The 19,716-nt window shown below is 47.2% G+C and overlaps 1 protein-coding gene across 1 annotated transcript in view; it reads left to right on the forward strand.

Annotated features, from left to right (window-relative positions):
* Nucleotides 1-19,716, forward strand: part of CIMIP2C (ciliary microtubule inner protein 2C) — a 39,363-nt gene that overhangs the window by 9,660 nt on the left and 9,987 nt on the right. The window contains exon 3 of the mRNA XM_081001201.1: nucleotides 6,700-6,812. Within this exon, the coding sequence (XP_080857327.1) occupies nucleotides 6,700-6,812 (113 nt within the window). The remainder of the gene's footprint in view (nucleotides 1-6,699; nucleotides 6,813-19,716) is intronic.

The following is a 19,716-nucleotide window of genomic DNA, read 5'->3' on the forward strand; positions in this document are numbered from 1 at the left end:
ACGTGAGATGAAGCAGAAAGTCCAGAACAACGGTTACATCAAGTTTCAAAGTCCCCCAAAGTTCCCCACAATACATTTCAAGAAGTGTCACAAAACCTCCTGCCGTATTTCCCTATAACGGGAGATGCAGGACAGAGCCTTTTTGGTAGCTGCCCTCAGCTTTGAAACTCCCTGCCTAGAGAAGATAGACTGACTCACCAGCAAAGTGAAGATTGTTTCCTTCCGACAGGAATTTGGGAACTGGCTGCTTTTGAGGAAAGTGCTGCGATGCTTCAGTTGTTGTTGTCTTGCCTTTAATGGATTTTTCATACTACTTTAATTCTATTAGTGTTTAATTACATTTTAATCATGGTCTCTTCCATGTTTTTCCCTTGTTCTCTTTTATCTGTGTCAGCCGCCACGAGTTCCAGACTAGGGAAACGGCTGGATATAAATAAATATAATAATAATCCAAAGCAAAATTATTCCTTTGGCTTGGAATCAATTTGATTCCCTCCCCCTCTTTCTTTTCTCCTTTCTCCTCCTGTGATGGAACTCCTATTTGGGGGCTTCCCTGGCTTTTTTCTGGCCCATGTAGGACCAGCCTTGGTGAAGACTTGACGTTTTTATCCCCAAAAAAGTTTTTGATTGAGTTTCCACTGAAATGAGGCTGCATTGTAATGTTTTAATGTTGTATTTTAATCATGTTTTTTAAGCTGTATTTCAATCAATCGTTTTTATATTTGGTGTTAGCCGCCCTGAGCCCAGTCTTGGCTGGGGAGGGCAGGGTATAAATAAAATTTTATTATTGTTATTGTTATCCTGGTTGCAGCTCCAGGTACCTTGATGCAGCTTAATTCTGTCTCTCGCCCGTGGTCTGACCCTTATAACCCTTGAGGTTGAATCCTGACAAGACAGAAGTTCTGTTTTGGGGGGACAGGAGGCGGGTGGGTGTGAGGGATTCCCTGGTCCTGAATAGGGTAACTGTGCCCCTGAAGGACCAAGTGCGCAGCCTGGGAGTCATTTTGGACTCACAGCTGTCCATGAAGGTCCAGGTCAATTCTGGGTACAGGGCGGCTGTCTACCACCTCCACCTGGTATGCAGGATGAGACCCTCCCTGACCGCAGACTGTCTCCCCAGAGTGGTGCATGCTCTGATTATCTCTCACTTGGACTACTGTGTCGGAGCCCGCCGTTACAAATGGTGCTTTTTAGCATAAAATAAAGACACTGAGGCCAGCAATATTTCCATGGACGGAGGGCAGCTCAATTCATGCTTCTTCCCCTTCCTCCAGTCCGTTTATTACTCTTTGTTCCTCTCCAGCCGCATGGCTGCATTCCAATGTCTCACGTTACCTACATCCGGTCAAGGCTTTAACCCACCCACAAACGATATAGGGTTACACTGCCCAGAGGGGGGGGAACATAACTCCATATGAGGTCATGCATTCCATTGTAAAGCTCAGAGTGCTGGTCAGCCGAGGTCAGGGAGCACCCTGCAATATTACAAGCCTTTACCATGGCTATCTCTCCCACATGCCCTCTTTCTTTATTTAATTAATCAGTACCAATACGGTTATATCGAGAGCGATAAGCGGCTCATGTGAGACCGGAAGCGGGCCGCGGACTGGAGAACCATGCAGTACATATAGAGATTATAGAAAGAATACATTGTATACAGCAACACAAAATAACGCAAATAACTACTATAATGATCACTAAAATCAATAAATGTCGAAGCCAACTTCCATCCGGAAGCCAAGAATATAAGAATTCTGATTCCAAGCTGCATGGTAGCTTCCTTTCTAGTTTATTAGCCATGCACTGGTGTCACTTCTATAGCACTGAAATTGGTCACTGTATGTTCCTGTAAGAGAACAAGAGCTATTAAAGTGAAATTCAATGTATATTGACAGTTTGGATATATGCCCCATGATTCTTTCCCCTCCTTAATTTGAAAATAAATGGGTGCAGGCTCATGGAGGGTCAAGTGTACTGGGGGCCAAAAAGATTGCTTAGGGGATATAATATTTGTAAATTGAAAAGATCCATTGACAGGCACATCATGAAGCATTATGCCTGAATGACTGGCAAAGGGCGGCATGTGCATACATAACCAACATTTAGAAGCATGCAATAAACTGGTAAACATAATCATATCTTGTACAAAAATATTATTCCTCCATATCTTATGATAATTTTCTACCCATAAAGTCTTATTCAACAATGCTGTTCTTATAGTTCGAGAGTGGCTGAGCCGTAGATGCTGCCAGCCAGAGTAGGAAGCTGACAACTGCTTGCCAGCCGATGAGGTGAAATATGGTGGCTGCAACTGGACTGGGTCGTCTGCTTCTCTTCCTTGTATAATGGTGCAGCAAAGGATGGCAAGGCAAATGGTTAGGAAGGCGCATCCGCGGTTAAAGACTCGCCATGGCCGCACGCATAGAGCTGGAACCCACAAAGGCTTGTCCTCGACGTCCACTGCCACGTCCCCACATGATCAGCGGGACAGGTCCATGCCACGCAGGATCAGGCAAGCGTCGGCACACCACCAAGAGGCGGGGGAGTGCCTCCTCCTTCCTAAAATGCAAGTCAGCGGGGTTATGGGTCCTAAGATATGGATATAAAGGGATGGTTAAGTACAAAAAGAACTTGGTGAACAGCTGAAGGGATATCCGCTGTTGGTATGCTTCGGCCGCCAAGCTGTTTAAGCAATAGTGTTTTGAACGTCAGGTGTGCTCTTTCCACCTGCGGAGTTAAAGGGTATGCCATGAGTTAATTTCACATTCCACAACATACAAAATTCCGAAAATGTTTTAGAAATATAAGCTGGAGCATTATCAGTTTTGATACGCGCAGGTTTACCCATGACTGAGAAACAGCGGATAGTGTGCTGAATGACATGCCGAGCTGTTTCCCTCCTCATGGGCGTAGCCCATATGAATCCAGAGTGGGTGTCCACCATGAGGTGAACCTTGGAGAGTGGAGCCAACACAGGTGTGTGTGTGACATCCATCTGCCAACACGCCAATGCAGACGTGCCCCTAGGATTGACAGCATCAAAAGGAATGGCCAGCTGAGAAGCACATTGGGAAACTATATCCCTTGCTTGGGCCAAGGGAATAGAAAAATGCTTTGCCAATGCTTTCGCAGGAAGGTGAAAGGTGTTATGACCTAGTATAGGATCAGAAAAGAGAGAAAAGGTAGAAATGTTCTTCAGTGCTGCATCTGCTCTTGCATTGCCTCTGCTAAATACCCTGGGTGCGATGTGTGGGAGCGAAGATGTGCAACATAATAAAGGAACTCTCTGTGCTGAAGTAAGCTTGCAGGGAAAGAAACAAGGAAAACAAGTCAGAATCCAAGGAAGGAGTTATATAAGATATTGGTAAAATAGCAAAAAGGCGATATACATACTGAGTATCCACAATAAGATTGAAAGGTTGAGTAGAAAAGGATTGAAAGGCAAGAATCACAGCCGTTAGCTCTGCTCGCTGGGCAGAAGACTGTGAAGGGGTAAATAAGCATTTCCATTTTCCTCCCTCCTCCCACGTCACTACTCCCCTACTTCTTGTTCCATCCGTGAAAAGGGGTCAATGCAGAGGGGAGAGGTGTGAGAGATAAGGGGGTAGCCAAACATAGGTGACCTGTGTCAGAAATGTCAAACGGTCATCCTTTGGAGGGTTAAAAATGATGACACCTATAAAATCATCTAAAGCAATTTGCACGGCAGCATTTGTTATCAATAAATGCTGCTGTTCAGTCTGTGAGAAAAGTAAATAAATTGAGGTAACATCATAACCGCTTAAAGCTTTGCTCGTGAACGTCCTTTGATAACAATGTCTGATGTGGATTCAATTACGGAATAAATGTTTTTTGGTGCGGTGTGCGGTAGATGTAACCATTCTATAATGCAGATAGTCTTCTTCTTGTTCCGTCTGAGCATATAAAATTCCTGTTGGCAACAATGGTGTAGCAAATACTGCCAGATGCAGCTTGTGTGCAGCACCTCTAGGTGGCGCATGCGGAAAGGTTTCAATGCTTCACTCACAAAATGTTGACAAAGTGTAGGGGAGTTCCGCATGCCTTGAGCATCCACTGACATCGCTGGGTGGGCTGCGAATTGTGATATACTGGCAATATAAAGGCAAACTGTTCCTTGTCTGCTGGAGCCAGTGGGATGAAAATGGTTCAATGTGGCCGAAAGTCAATTGTTCAGAAATAAGCTGTTCAGAAACAAGATGGTGCCATTGCTGCGGATTTTCCTTTTGGTGGAGGCCACCGTTCTACCCACACTGAGGTATCGGTGATCCTGGTTTGCCACGCTGGAAACGTTGTATCGGTGGCTACAGGCTGGTTTTTATTTTGCGCTGCCACCAGCAGATGAGCTGCTGTACCTACAGACTGACAAATGCGAAGCATGGCTGCTGTGTCTGTGGCAGGATTGTGTATTATCGGTTGTAACGCAACCTTACAATCCTCATTGGCATTTCCAAAGGCCAATTGTTTGATAATTATTTGTTTGGCTTCAGGATTTTCAATTTGGCTACTCACTGCTGTAATCAGCCTGTCCATAAAGGAAGAATATGATTCTCTTGCCTCTTGCCTGATTGAACTCCACCTTGACTGAATACTGGTGGGTTCTGGGATTTTTCTCATTGCTTGTTTAGCAGCAAGAGCAGTATCCCTCAATAAGATCTGCAGCAGTGTGGCTTGTGCTGAAGCCTGAGCGAAAGGCTCACACCCCATCATGGCATCCATGACGTCTGCAAGGGTAATATTTGGATTATTTCCCCTGATTTGTTGTAACAAAGCTGGAGCACGGCAGGCAGTTTCCCATTCGTGGTCAAACAAAACACCAGCTGATGGGGGTAAAACTGTACGTGCCAAAAGCTTGATGTCATCTGGAACCAAAGGCTGGGCTAATGTGGCTTCCAAAAGAGCCTGTGTAAATGAGGCTTGAGTTCCTGCTGGAGCACCAGCAGGGGGCACAATAACAGGGAATGCCACAGTATCCTGAATTAAGGAACAGGCAAGAACTGCACGTTGAAAAGAGGTAGCTGGGTCTGCCTCTGAAAGTTTAGGATTATAGCCAGCCAGACCACGGTATTTTTGCAGGATTGGGTCCTCTGGTGAGGAACTGTAGTCCGGAGGCTTGGGGTCTGGAGGTGCTGGCAGGGCAAGTATTGGAACAAACTCTAACACAGCAGACTCTAACACAGCAGGCTGGATTAAAGAAGCTGGAGGTTGTGCTGGCGATGCAGCCAGGGAGATATTTTTTGGTGATAAAGAAGCCATAGCATATCGAACCTTGCACCATGCATTTAAAATCCGAGTACTGATGCTGGGGAGCTCATGAAAATGTTCACCAATCTTGTCCCAATGTTTTAATTCACATGTTCCATTTGCAATTACACCCAAGTCCCAGGGAGAATGTTCATCAATGGCCAGAATAAGCTGTATCAAATCACCCTCCGGAACTTCCAATTTGTTGGAGGAGAGGAGAAATTTTAAGTCTTTTAAAAAGTTCTGTTGGGGAGTAGTCAAGGAGCTGCCCATTTTTCAAAAATCAATATAATAGAAGAGAAGGGATCGGACTCACCAGGGATCCTAAGATGCTTCAGCGCTGTGCAACCCTTGCCGGGCGTGGTGATCCGATGATATCCACTGCTTGGATAGAAAAACCTCTCACGGTTTCTTTAAAAATCCTCTTAGTCTGCCTCAGACTGTTTGCTTTAATTTTTGCCTCTTTTCTTTAAGTTGCCTCTTCTTTTAAGTTGGCCTCACACGGGGCACCACTTGTCGGAGCCCGCCGTTACAAATGGTGCTTTTTAGCATAAAATAAAGACACTGAGGCCAGCAATATTTCCATGGACGGAGGGCAGCTCAATTCATGCTTCTTCCCCTTCCTCCAGTCCGTTTATTACTCTTTGTTCCTCTCCAGCCGCATGGCTGCATTCCAATGTCTCACGTTACCTACATCCGGTCAAGGCTTTAACCCACCCACAAACAATATAGGGTTACACTGCCCAGAGGGGGGGGGAACATAACTCCATATGAGGTCATGCATTCCATTGTAAAGCTCAGAGTGCTGGTCAGCCGAGGTCAGGGAGCACCCTGCAATATTACAAGCCTTTACCATGGCTATCTCTCCCACACTACTGCAATGCACTCTACGTGGGGCAACCTTTGAAGGTGACCCGGAAACTGCAATTAATCCAGAATGTGGCAGCTAGACTGGTGACTGGGAGTGGCTGCCGGGACCACATAACACTGGTTCTGAGAGATCTGTATTGGCTCCCAGTACGTTTCCGAGCACAATTCAAAGTGTTGGTGTTGACCTTTAAAGCCCTAAATGGCCTCGGTCCTGTTTACCTGAAGGAGCGTCTCCACCTCCATCGTTCAGCCCGGACACTGAGGTCCAGCGCTGAGGGCCTTCTGGTGGTTCCCTCATTGCGAGAAGTGAGGTTACAGGGAACCAGGCAGAGGGCCTTCTCGGTAGTGGCGCCCACCCTATGGAACACCCTCCCTTTAGATGTGAAGGAAATAAGCAGCTATCCTATCTTTAAAAGACATCTGAAGGCAGCCCTGTTCAGGGAAGTTTTTAATATTTAACGCTGTATTGTTTTTAACACTTGATTGGGTAAACTCAGCCAGATGGGCGGGGTATAAATAAATCATCATCATCATCATCATCATAACCTGTTGGTGTTTCACCTGCAGCTTGCTCAGATGCATCGCGAGCATTACATGGACAAGACCGGGACAGTGCACCGCATTCCGTATTTCGTGATCCCCGTGAAGGAGAAGGACAAGTACCCTCACCCTCTCGACCTGTGAGTCTAGTGGGCAAGAGTCAGGGTGGCATGGGGAGGCCTCTGTTTACCACCATATGCTCATATAAGGGAACCCTTTTGCGTAGCTCAGGTGATTTCCTTTGGGAAAAAAGGGTGTTCTAGGTTCACATATGACCTAACTCCCACTGAAACAAACTGGAGTTTCTCAGAGGATGTAAATGGCGTCATGGAATTTCTACTCAGTAGTGATCCACAGCAGAACTCCAGTGCATAGTTAGCAGAGCCAAAACTTAATAACATTGCAGGATTCCCAAAAAATAGACCAGAGGCCATTGTATTTCATCCAGCAGAGCTTTACTGCTACTGAGGGCGAGTGAGCGTAATGGTCACAAATCCAAAACATTCAGGATTGGCCCTGTCCATAAGAAATCCGGTTGCAGCAGACTTAAACTTACAATAACTTATAATAAGTCCAAACCTTAATACTAATCATATTATGTACAGAACACCACACCAGAAGGAAAAGAGATAGAGAAAGTGAAACCCGGGCTCCTTCTGGCCTCGCTAAAGTGGTACCTCTGGTTGCGAACGGGATCCGTTCCAGAGGCCCGTTCGCAACATGAAAAGAGTGCAACCCACAGCGGCGCGTCTGTGCATGCGCAGGTTGCGATTCGCCACTTCTGCGCATGCATGTGACGCCATTTTGCACTTATGCGCGAGCGGCAAAACCCGGAAGTAACCCTTTCGGCTTCCGGGTCGCCATGGGACATAATCTGAAAGAACATAACATGAAGCGGACGTAACATGAGGTATGACTGTATTATAGTCAGCATGACCTTGACAGAAGGGATAGCAGGACCAGTTTAAGGCAGCTGTACTCATCTTCTCGGAAGGAATAACCCAAACGTCAGGAAACCTTCTGCTTGGTTCTTTCACACAGAGAAGCTTCCAGAACCCTCTTGAATCAATTAGATTAAGAAAGATCTCTACACATCAGATCCATACTTTCTGCACTAAGAAATGCAAACCAACAGATCAACAAAAGCCCGTCAGGGCTGGCCCAGAACCCTGTAGTCTTACTGAACCTCTTTCACAAAAGGATCCTTCCGGCTGAGATCAGCTGGAAGCAGGCACTCCTTACCCCCCGGCACTGCTTAATACACCTGCAAATGTCTGGTTCGAATCCTGCCACCTCTCATGGGAGGAGCCAACTCCTTGAGAGGCTTTTAAGTGTGGGGAGGAAGTGACGGGGGTCCCTATTTTCATTTTGGAAGCAGGGTGTTTTGTTCCATTTCATTTTTTGCTGTTGTCCATGTTTGGAATGTAATTTTGTTCTTCGTTTCGCCATAGGTCTTGATCCCTCTTACCTCTTTTCAAAAAGCAAAACGTCCTACGGCCCTCCCGCCCACCCTGAATTCTTCCCTCTGATCTCCAGGAAGACCCTCCCCTTCTCCCCACATCTCCTGTCCTCCCTCGAGGTTGCTGCTTAACCCTGGTCTGGATCTCTCCAACGGAGAAATGGCGGCTTTCCGTCAGTGGTGGATGAAGCAACCCGGGGCTTCCCAGAGATGTTTAGCCTTGGAAACCATGGAGGGGCAATGTGTGCGCCTGTGTGAGTGTGTGTATGAGAGAGAGGCAGATTAATTAGGAGAAGAGAAGGCTGATAAAAAAAAATAGTGCATAAAGATTCGCATAGGGGCAGGGAGTCATAGGAGTGCAGCCTGGAACACAGGATCTTTCTGGAGAGAGCTGGCAGGAAATCACACTTTTCAAGTGGGAGTTAGCTCTTTATTAGCAAGAACATGATCTGACTTGGCTGAGTGACAGGCCTAATGAGCATAGCAGCTCCTCCCTGGTAGGTCTTGCCCCATGGATCAGTTGCCGAGACTGAAAGTCCCTGTCCTCTCCAGGGTTTCCCCCCAAGCAATCGGAGACTGTGCCTGCGTGAAGCTGACTTCTCCGCCCTCTTCATACCGCTTCTGGTTCTGGGAGAGAAGCGGGAAGGAGAGCCTGTCGCAGCAGGAGGGGGAGACCCCCGCGACTCTTCACCAGCCTGACTCATCTCTGCTTCTCGGCCTCCCTCTTCTGCTTCATCTTCTGCCTCTGATTCCGGACTTCGGTCTGCCACAGACTCTCCCAGCTCACTAAGCCCTGTTGCCTCTCCAGCTTCCAACACCTCCTCTTCCAGCCTTCTCCTCCTTCTTCCTCTAACCACCCATCATTTCCCAGCTGATTCCTCCAACCGTTCCTCTGCATCCAACCAGTCCTTGTCAGAATCATGGAATTGTAGAATTGGAAGGGACCTTCAGGGGCCATCTAGTCCAACCCCCTGCAATGCAGGAATCGCAACCAAAGCATCCATATGAAGCTACGTTACTCTCAGCTGGGCCATCAGCTCAGCTACATCTTAGCTCCTCTGACAGGCAGCAGACCTCCAGGGTCTCAGTCAGGGCAAAATCTCTCCTAAGCCCTTTGGGGCCTTCTGCATGTACAGCAGGTGTCCTGTCCCTGAGCTGAGATCCTTTCCCTCTGCATCTCATGCCACTTATTCAAGCGTCATGATCTGGGCTCACCGACCTAGAATAACTCCATCCTCTTGGTTCTGTGCACACAATCATTGAAGCAGAATGGGATTCCCCTTTTGCCAAAGCAGTGAACTGAAACGGAGAAATCCCGCCTCTCGCCTTGTGCTTAAAAGGTGTTAATGGACGTCGCTGTGGTCTAAACCACAGAGCCTAGGACTTGCCAATCAGAAGGTCGGCGGTTCGAATCCCCGCGACGGGGTGAGCTCCCGTTGCTTGGTCCCTGCTCCTGCCAACCTAGCAGTTCGAAAGCACGTCAAAGTGCAAGTAGATAAATAGGTACCGCTCAGGCGGGAAGGTAAACGGCGTTTCCGTGCGCTGCTCTGGTTCGCCATAAGCGGCTTAGTCATGCTGGCCACATGACCCGGAAGCTGTACGCCAGCTCCCTTGGCCAGTAAAGCGAGATGAGCGCTGCAACCCCAGAGTCGGCCACGACTGGACCTAATGGTCAGGGGTCCCCTTTACCTTTAACTCACCTTACTTGATCTTAAGTAGGTGGCCTTTTAGATTAAAACGGGCCAGCTCATGGGTTCTAGCTCAGCTCCCTCAACATACAGTGCTGGCTTTCCTGAAAAACTTTCTGACACTTTATTTTATTCACACACAAACACACCATTCAAATGCCTCCACATTTAGTCCCTTGAGCTCAGAGGGTGATGGATCTGTGGTTCTGGCGCTTGTCCAGTTGTCCGTGTTTCCTTTGGAATGAGGCACAGCAGAGACTGTAGGATATATAGGTATCTCCCGCTTGGACTACTGCAATGCGCTCTACGTGGGGCTACCTTTCAAGGTGACCCGGAAACTACAACTAATCCAGAATGCGGCAGCTAGACTGGTGAGTGGGGGCGGCCACCGAGACCACATAGCACCAGTCCCGAAAGACCCTCATTGGCTCCCAGTACGTTTCCGAGCACAATTCAAAGTGTTGGTGCTGACCTTGAAAGCCCTAAAGGCCTCGGCCCAGTATACCTGTAGGAGCATCTTCACTTCCATCGTTCAGCCCGGATATTGAGGTCCAGCGCCAAGGGCCTTCTGGCGGCTCCCTCCCTGCCGGAAGCAAAGCTACAGGGAACCAGGCAGAGGGCCTTCTTGGTGTTGGCGACCGCCCTGTAGGACGCTCTCCCATCAGATGTCAAAGAGATAAACAACTACCTGACATTTAGAAGACATCTGAAGGCAGCCCTGTTTAGGGAAGGTTTTAATGTGTGACATTTTAATGTATTTTTAATCTTTATTGGAAGCTGCCCAGAGTGGCTGGGAAGACCCAGCCAGATGGGTGGGGTACAAATAATAAATTAGTATTATTAGGCTTATTTACACATGTATACAACCTGAGGCTACGATGGAAGGGCTCCCAGAATTCACACCCCGGGAAGGTCTTGCTTCTCTCGTGGACACAGCCTTGGATTTCAGCAGAAATCAAGCACGGCTCTGTCTGTCTTGGTTTGCAGCCTGGTGCTTCGCTTCTCGCTCACATCACTTCAGACCCTCTGCTCTCAACTCTGGCTTGGTCTTTCCAGTGGCTTCCCCCATTTGCCATCTCGCATAGAGCCCCTTCCTTTGTTCCTCTTAATGGCCCATCATCTCACCGGGAAGCTAGCTTGACTTATTCTAGGAATCAGAAGGGAGCCTAGGCTTTCAGCCTAACCCCCTGACCCATAAACTCATAACACTGTGGATCTGGGAGTCCCGCACTTTCTCATCTTGCTTCTGTTTGCAGCAGGGAACAGGGTCTTCTCTCCTCCACACAATCAACTTCGTTTTGAGATGCTCCTAGAAAATGTAATTTGGCTCTCAGCTGTGTGTTGTGCTCGAATGCATCATTCAAAGGCAGCATTTACGGTTTTTATTGCAATTGTATCTTTGTAATTCATTGTGAATGTAATCTGATTAAAATTACGGTGTGGTTTTGTTGTACCCACTGGGAGTGGGCGGGCGAACAGTTGTAGGAGAACAGCCGTAGGTGGTGTGCAAGTCTTTTGAGCTAGCAAGTAAAGATTCCCTGGTCGATATGAAGAAATGTCCACGTCTCTTTGATGAGGCTTCTTGCTCTCAGGACACTCTCCTCATTTGTATTTGTTGTTCATTCCTCTCTGAGACGATAGTCTGTTCCCTGAACTCTCATGCGGGTCATTTTCATTCATAACCTGAAGCTGATTCATGTAAGGCTAAAGGAATTACAAAAGCCTGTTTAAAAATCCATTCCCCCTCCTGCTCCTGGCTTATCTCCTTGCACTGCTTTGAATAAAGCTCACCAGCTTTTGCCAGCAAAACCTTCCATATTTCTGTGTGTCCTTATTTAAGGAGGGTGGCCTGAAAAGACCCAAGTGGGGGGCGATCCTGCGCGAACAGCAAAACAAGCAGTGAAGACCCCTGGCCTTGGCGCTTGCCCTGAGCCCTTCGGCGTTCTCCATGTGCTAAATGCTCTGTAAAAGTGGCCTTTGTCCTCCACTCAGTGCATAGTGGAACAGTGGAACTCTCTGCCACAGGAGACAGTGATGGCCACTGTTATGTACTGAGTTGAATAGGATCCAAAATGCAGCAGTCTGATTGGTCCTAGAACAATAGGATTGAGAATGCAGCAGTCTGATTGGTCCACAGGAGCCACCCAATCCAACTCCATGTGGAAGTGAATCCGCAACCTGATTGGCCTACAGGAGAATCCCAGAATTAGCCAATCACGTGGGGCCCATTGTGTAAATAATGTATATAAAGCAGATACTTTGAGGGGACTTTCATTCCTCCTCACCACTATGAGCTGAATAAAGAGCATGAAATCCACTCTCAACTCCGAGTATATTTCAGCCACCAACTTAGATGGCATTAGAAGAGCATTAGGCAAAACCATGGAGGAGAAGAGCGATACCAATGGCTACTACCTTTGATGGCTCTGCTCTGCCTCCATAGTTGCAGATAGCAATGCTTCTGAATCTCAGTTAATAATAATAATAATAATAATAAATTTTATTTATACCCTGCTCTCCCCAGCCAAGACCGGGCTCAGGGCGGCTAACACCAGATATAAAAACAATTAATTGAAATACAACTTAAAAAACAAGATTAAAATACAACATTAAAATGCAGCCTCATTTCAGCAGAAACTCAAAAACTTGTTTGGGGATGAAAATGTCAAGTCTTCACCAAGGCTAACTATCCAGACTGGTCCTACATGGGCCAGAAAAAAGCCAGGGAAGTCCCCAAGTAGGAGTTCCATCACAGAAGGAGAAAGGGAAAAAGAAAGCGATTGCTACGCGCCCCTGGCGCTATGTCCCGTTGCCGCCGCAGCTTTGCAAGGTTGTTTTCCCTGCATCAGCATCGGAGGGTGGGAAGGGGGTAGGTTCAGCGGACTGTTTGGCTATCGATTTTGTTCCATAAAGCTGAAGAGCTATGGTAACAACACCCCCCCCCTAAAAAAGCTGAACAACTATGGGCAATGACAAAGGGTAGATCACTGCCAGTTTTATTATACTGGGAGCAGATCGCAGTCGCTAGAGAGTTGGGCGTGCCTGATCTCGTCCAGCCCCTTACAACGCAGGACTATGCAGCTGTCGCACATGGGGATCGAACCTGCAACCTTGCCATTATCGGCACCGCACTCTATCCGGCTGAGCTCTCCAGGTGCCACTTGTCAGAATACAAGTGACTGTGCCAAGTGCACTTGGCGTCAAGTGTCGGGGAGGCCTGCTGACTTGAAGTCCCTCTTCTTCAGCAAATAAAGGCAAGCAGCCGAGGCCTCTGAGTCAGGTGCACTTATGGAAGATGGAATGGGTGCTTCTCATCGCTGCCGGTGCCTTGCTGTGCAGCAGGTCAGCTCTGAGTGTTCCAGGACCCACCCTTGGCAAACACCTGCGCCATTCACTGACCGGCGCATGGCTTTCTGTACTTTGTGCTCCGACACCAAAGCCTTTGGCCCAGCAGATGGCGGGCAGGGGTCTCTCTCGGCTTTGGAAAGGCAAAATGGGAAGGCTTCGTAGCCCAGGGCTTGTGGGTTGCCAGGGATGTTGGGATGAGTCCAGGAGACGCGGGCATCAGGCAGGCCCCCAGCTGGCTCCAGCCACCGGCCAGCAGTCGGGCGAACTCCGGTTCCCAGTACAGCATCACTCAGCGACACAAGCCTCGGAGACGTTTAGAGAATTGGCACGCTCTGGGGGGCCGCTAGGGGTGCCTTGGAAGATGGCCGACAATACCATCTCTCCAGCTCACACGAGGTAATTTAGGGGCTGATGATGGGAGTAAATCAGCTTCCCGAATTCTTCCCAGTGGAAGGGAAGATGCAGCCTCGTCCGTGGTCGCCCATCAATCACCCCCAAGTTCGAAAGAAGGAGGGGGTGAGGGCACTGGACGGAAAGCCCTCAAGTGAGTTCGGATCTCCCGGACGCTGTTTCTGAGAGCGACTCTAGTTGCATTACTTAAGATAAAAAATTGGATATAAAAGTTATTGCACATGCTTCAAGCGAAGAAAAGGGTATGTTAGCTGCTAATTAAGCCTGCCACTGAGAAGTTAAGAGTGATGGAATGGACTGGACAGACGATAACATCAAAGAGTAACATCTATGCCGGTATGTTGAAATGGAACAGAAAGGGGGGGGGACTTTTTCTTCTTTTTATTACGATATTACTTAACAACAACACACCCCCCCCCCCCGCCCTAGAAGAACCGTCATATGACTTATAACAAGTGAGATTCGAAAATAAACTGTGTGGAAATAAAAAAATCAACTAAAGCTTTTGTTTTTTGAAAGATCTGGAAAGAAAACAAAAGCCTCTCTTGTGACGCAGTTTTTAATCGGGATCCGCCATTATGAGGCAGACTTTGTTGCGAGATTAATAGGCACAGGGGGAGGCGAGCCACTACTCTGTTATCAGGTTTGTATTTTAAGTTCGACTTGGCAAATTCTTCTCTGGAAAGCCTAATTTATGATGCAACCTGTCTGGGAAAATTAATGAGCAAACGCCTAGATTTTATTTATTCGGAACTGAGAATGATGGCGTCTGCCGCTCAAGGAGGACTTTTGGATCAGTGTGTGAGAATTTATTGCAAACAAAAGACTTACCAGCTTTAAAAAAAAAAGGGAGAGCCTTACAAAATTCACATAATATTGCTTACTTTAACTCGCCTGTGGAAACAACTCAGAGGCTTTTAAGAAGAAAAAGGATAACATCAAGAAGATTGAAAGATAGGACTGGTGAACACTAAAAGCAGCAGAAATATGAGATGACTGGACCCTTACTGAACTTGAAGCATTTTGTTGGAACCCCCATGTATTGGTATAATTTGGAATAACTAATGTGATATGATTGGATTGTTAAATGGAAAACTTAATAAAAAAATTATTATTTTTTTAAAAAATAGAGAATTGGCACGCTCTGATCGTGAAGCTGAGGCTCCAAGACTTTGGCCGCCTCATGAGAAGAGAAGACTCCCTGGAAAAGATGTTGGGAAAGATGGAGGGCACAAGGAGAAGGCGATGAGAGAGGATGATATGGTTGTACAGTGTTCTCGAAGCTACCAGCATGAGTTGGACCAAACTGCGGGAGGCAGTGGAAGACAGGAGGGCCTGGAGTGCTCTAGTCCAGGGGGTCACGAAGAGGCGGACATGACTAAACGGTTAAACAACAATCAGCAGAGTGAGTAACTTCTCACAACGGAAGTGGTGGACAGAGACATGTATAAGCATTATTTACAGGCGTTTATTCAGCATAGTTCAGGAACAAAGGAAAAACATGTCTGCTTCCCTTCGTGTCCAGCAAAACAGCAATACAGCAAAAGCAATATACAAACGGAAGTTCCCAGCCAGACAGTGCTGGAAGTAAACAGGCATGTGACATACAACAGTCATGCCTGTTCCTTTTAAGGTGGAACGGAACTATATCCTAACAGAAACAAAGCCTATTGCCTCGGGTGCAAGGAGACGGTTATTGCAGTGCAATGACAAAGGTTAAGAATATCAGAAAAGTCCTGCTGGATCAGGCCAGAGGGAGCCCACCTAGTCCAGCCTACTGTTCTCACAGTGGCCAGGCAGATGCCCCAAAGCAGGAAACCTGAAAGAAGGATTCGAGCATTTTCCAGCAACTGGCTGCCTCTGACTTTTGAGGCATAGCAGAGCCATTGTGGCCAGGAGCCATTGAAAGCTTTCTCCTCCATGAATTTGTCCTCTTTGAAAGCCATGCAGGTTGGTGGCCATCACTCCCTCTTGAGGCAGGGAGTTCCATAGGTTATGTGTTGCGTGAAGAAGTCCTTCAATTTATCCATTCTCAATTTCCCAACATTCAGCTTCACGAGTTCCCATGTTAGGAGAGAGGGAGGAAAAACCTCTCTGGGTTGTTAATCTGACTGAGGATTGTCGACCTGGACCCTGAGATCATCTTCTGAGGCCCTTCTTCATCTGCCTCTTCCACGAGAGGTCCGGAGGGTGGCAAAAATGCTCCTCTCCAATAAGGCCTTTGGCTGGTTGACATCTGGTGCCCTTTTATATGTGTTGGTTTGTCCCTGTTCTTATTTCTTATCATGTATTTTTGTGTTTTCTATATCGTAATTTTATGTCGCGAACGGCCCTGAGATCTACGGGTCTTTGGCGGTATGCAGATTTGATAAATCATTAAATAATAATAGCAACTTTATTTTCTGGCACCGCTCCTGTGGCAGCTGCTGGGGGAAACTGAGCAGGGTTCGCTTGCCTCGCTGCTCTGTTGCCACGTTTATGCCACACAACTGTTGAAGGTATAACCAAACCCTCCCGGACAAAAGCACTGGCAATCCTGAACCGAACAGCTGTGCCAAAATAGCAGACTGGCAGGATGAGAGCACGATGTGCCAGTGACACAACCATTCCTGCTTTTAACATCCCTACAAAAATTGCCTATTTTATGTGCCTGTCTGGGAGAGCTAAATGGCGCATTCAGTATTGCCAGTCAGCCTGCCGTTGCAAAGCGACCTCTCTGGGGCAGGCTGGCATTATTCATGAATGATTGGCTCTCCGAAGCATTTTCTAGGGCACGCTGCTCTGCCAGAGAACATAGGTTACCCTTGTGGATTTGTGCTGGCAGGGAACGAGCTGCGTGTTTTTGGGTATCCGTAATCTGGAGAGGGCAGCGTTTCTTGGGCTTCCGCGGCCGATAGACGTAGCTGTTGTTTTGCCTGCTGTCTTGGGGCGAGGAGATGTGTTCCTCTCGAATGGCAGGCGAGCAAAAGAGGGAAGGGAACATCAACCCTGTAGCTGGGTGAGGCCAATGGGGGCCCAGCATCCTGTCTCACTCCTGCCAGTCAGATGCCTCTGGGAAACCCACAAACAGATTGTGAACACAAGAGCAGACCTCTCCCCTCCTGTGGTTTCCAGTAAGGGGGTTTCAGAAGCACTGCTGCCTCCGACTTTGCAGACAGAGCAGAGCCAGCTTGGTTCGTTGTTGTTGTTGTTGTTTAGTCGTTTAGTCACGTCTGACTCTACATGACCCCCTGGACCAGAGCACGCCAGGCACTCCTGTCTTCCACTGCCTCCCGCAGTCTGGTCAAACTCATCCTGGTAGCTTCTGTTTGTTCTGCTCTAGGGAAGAGAGCAAATAGAAGGGGAAGAAATGGAGGCAGTGAGAGATTTTACTTTCTTGGGCTCCATGATCACTGCAGATGGTGACAGCAGTCACGAAATTAAAAGACGCCTGCTTCTTGGGAGAAAAGCAATGACAAACCTAGACAGCATCTTAAAAAGCAGAGACATCACCTTGCCAGCAAAGGTCCGTATAGTTCAAGCTCTGGTTTTCCCAGTAGTAATGTATGGAAGTGAGAGCTGGACCATAAAGAAGGCTGATCGCCGAAGAATGGATGCTTTTGAAGAAGATTCAACCGATCCATTCTGAAGGAAATCAGCCCTGAGTGCTCATTGGAAGGACGGATCCTGAAGCTGAGACTCCAATACTTTGGCCACCTCATGAGAAGAGAAGACTCCCTGGAAAAGACCCTGATGTTGACCCTGATAAATAATTATGAAAGGAAAAAAATAAAAAAAAAAAAACCAGCAAGGAGTTGGGGGAAAATAGGCGATTTATGGACTGTAAGAATTCCAGGCGGATAACATGGTTTGGTGGTCAGGGGGAAATTAAACCGGGGACAGAGGGGGAGAACTAAAATCCAAAGGCTTGTCAATTTCTTTTTTTTGAACTGGTTTTGTTTCATCTATTATACCTTTTATTTCTTATTTCTGATATTTCTATTATGTGGGGTGTCTTTATTATTACAGAAAAAAGGGAAATTGTGGAATAAAAATGGGGTGGACCCTGGGAAAGAAATTTTTGGTTTTTTATTAAGGGTATTGATGAGGAGTGTAGAAATTTTAAATTCGAACAATGGTCTAAACAAATTAAGTTTTTAATCAGAATTGAGAGCTTGTGGAGCCAACAATATGAAACAGGAATATGATAGGGGTGGGGGAAGGGGGGAGTCCCAGAAAGTGGTTATATGAAAATAAGGTTCTGAATGTATTTTAACTTTTTACTTTCTGTATTTTTGAAAATTTTAATAAACATTATTTAAAAAAAAAAGAAAAGACCCTGATGTTGGGAAAGATGGAGGGCACAAGGAGAAGGGGACGACGGAGGACGAGATGGTGGGACAGTGTTCTCGAAGCTACCAGCATGAGTTTGACCAAACTGCGGGAGGCAGTGGAAGACAGGAGTGCCTGGCGTGCTCTGGTCCAGGGGGTCACGAAGAGGCGGACACGACTAAGCGACTAAACAGGGAAGGGAGCACCTTTTGAGTTTATTTGTGTGAGTCTTCCAATGCTGGCTTTGACCACAACGCTTCTCCCTGTGGCCACTGCTGTGAGAATGACTTCTGGATGCGACCTGCCGATTCGCACTCTGAACCATCTTGTGCTTCGTGACTGCCCTCTGGTGGCTCAGCGTGGCAGTTCCACCACACTGAGTCCTCGAGCTTTTCTGGAAAAAATAGGGGCTGGTGGACAGTGGATGGGCAGAAAGCATTTATTAGTGCGTAGTTATGTGTGCCTAGTGACCAGCCCCTGTGGGAGGGGCAGCATTGATGCTCTAGCGTGGCTTTGCTTCAGCCACCGACTGGTGACGCACAGATCCTGCACATATCACAGAGAATGGCACATGGGTTGAAAGTAGGTAGCAATATTATTTTATAATTAGGGTGGTGGTTTTGAATTATGTGCCCCACCCTTGTGTCCGTTATTGTTGAAGGGTGAGCTGTAGATAGTTTTAATTAATTACTTAACCTTTTAAACAGGGCCCATTCGTCTAGGCTCCCTTCCTCGGACACGTTGCCTTAGGATCGTAAGAAGTTGCTTTATACCGGGTCCGGCTGTTGGTCCATCAAGGACACCAGCCAGGAATACCAGAGCAAAACAGCAGCCAGTAGGCTTGGTCTTTACTGAAGACTGTCGCAACAGGACTCCCACCTGCCACCAGGTGGAACAAGGTGGAAGCCCCGAACAAGAGAGCCCCCAAACTTTTATTAGCTGCTAATCCCCATGTTACAACCCCCCAAACTATATCACTGATACATCACGGTTACATCATGAAAGGGGAGGTCTGGTGGCAGGAATCTGAGCATCCTGGACCCTGCCCCATGGTTCCCCTTGCCCTCCACCAAACACCCATCAAGTGGAACAAAAGAGATATTTCCCTGTTTTCCAGCCAAGTTCATCACACCCTTTTGTCTTCATCTGGGTTTGTTATTTCTGGAATGGCTACCTGTCTGGCACTCAGGTATCAGGATGCCAGGAATTATCCCTCAGGCAGAGGGGCTGCTGAGTAGCTGAGCTCACATGTCTATAGGAATTTCTGAAGTTTTCCCGGTGAGCCAGTGCATAAATACATTGATCAGTGAATTCTTACATTTGGTATCGTGCAGCAGAGGCCCTTTGAATAGATAGGAAGAAACTGTGATGAAGTGTTTTGTGGGGACAAATCACAAAAGTCACAAAAGCGATTGTGCTGATTTTGGTAGTGGGCTGCATGTGCTTGATATCTGCTGGAGGGGCAACCTCCCCCCCCCAACCTAGACATAAATTCCTGCAACAGTGCATGATCATTAGAACGGAATACGTAGTTTTCACTGTGAGGCTGTTTGTTCCCTGATCGTTCTTTTGGTGAGAGCGACTCATTCCTTTTCTCCCTAAAGAAAGCTCAACATTTTATCTTTTTTGGGGGGGGTGATTTTTTTTATTCAAAGTTATAACAAAACATATTATTCAAAAAACATATCCTTATTCCCCCCCCATTTTTCCTCCCCCCCCCCCTGACTTCCCTCAGTTCCAGTCTTTGGTTTCTCCAATAATGCTGTTTTCTGCATGTTACAAAGTTGTATAGATCCTCAAACTGTTTAGCTGATTATTATCAGTAAA

The sequence above is a fragment of the Podarcis pityusensis genome (genome assembly GCF_964106645.2).
Source record: "Podarcis pityusensis genome assembly, chromosome: 3".
Lineage (NCBI taxonomy): Eukaryota > Metazoa > Chordata > Lepidosauria > Squamata > Lacertidae > Podarcis > Podarcis pityusensis.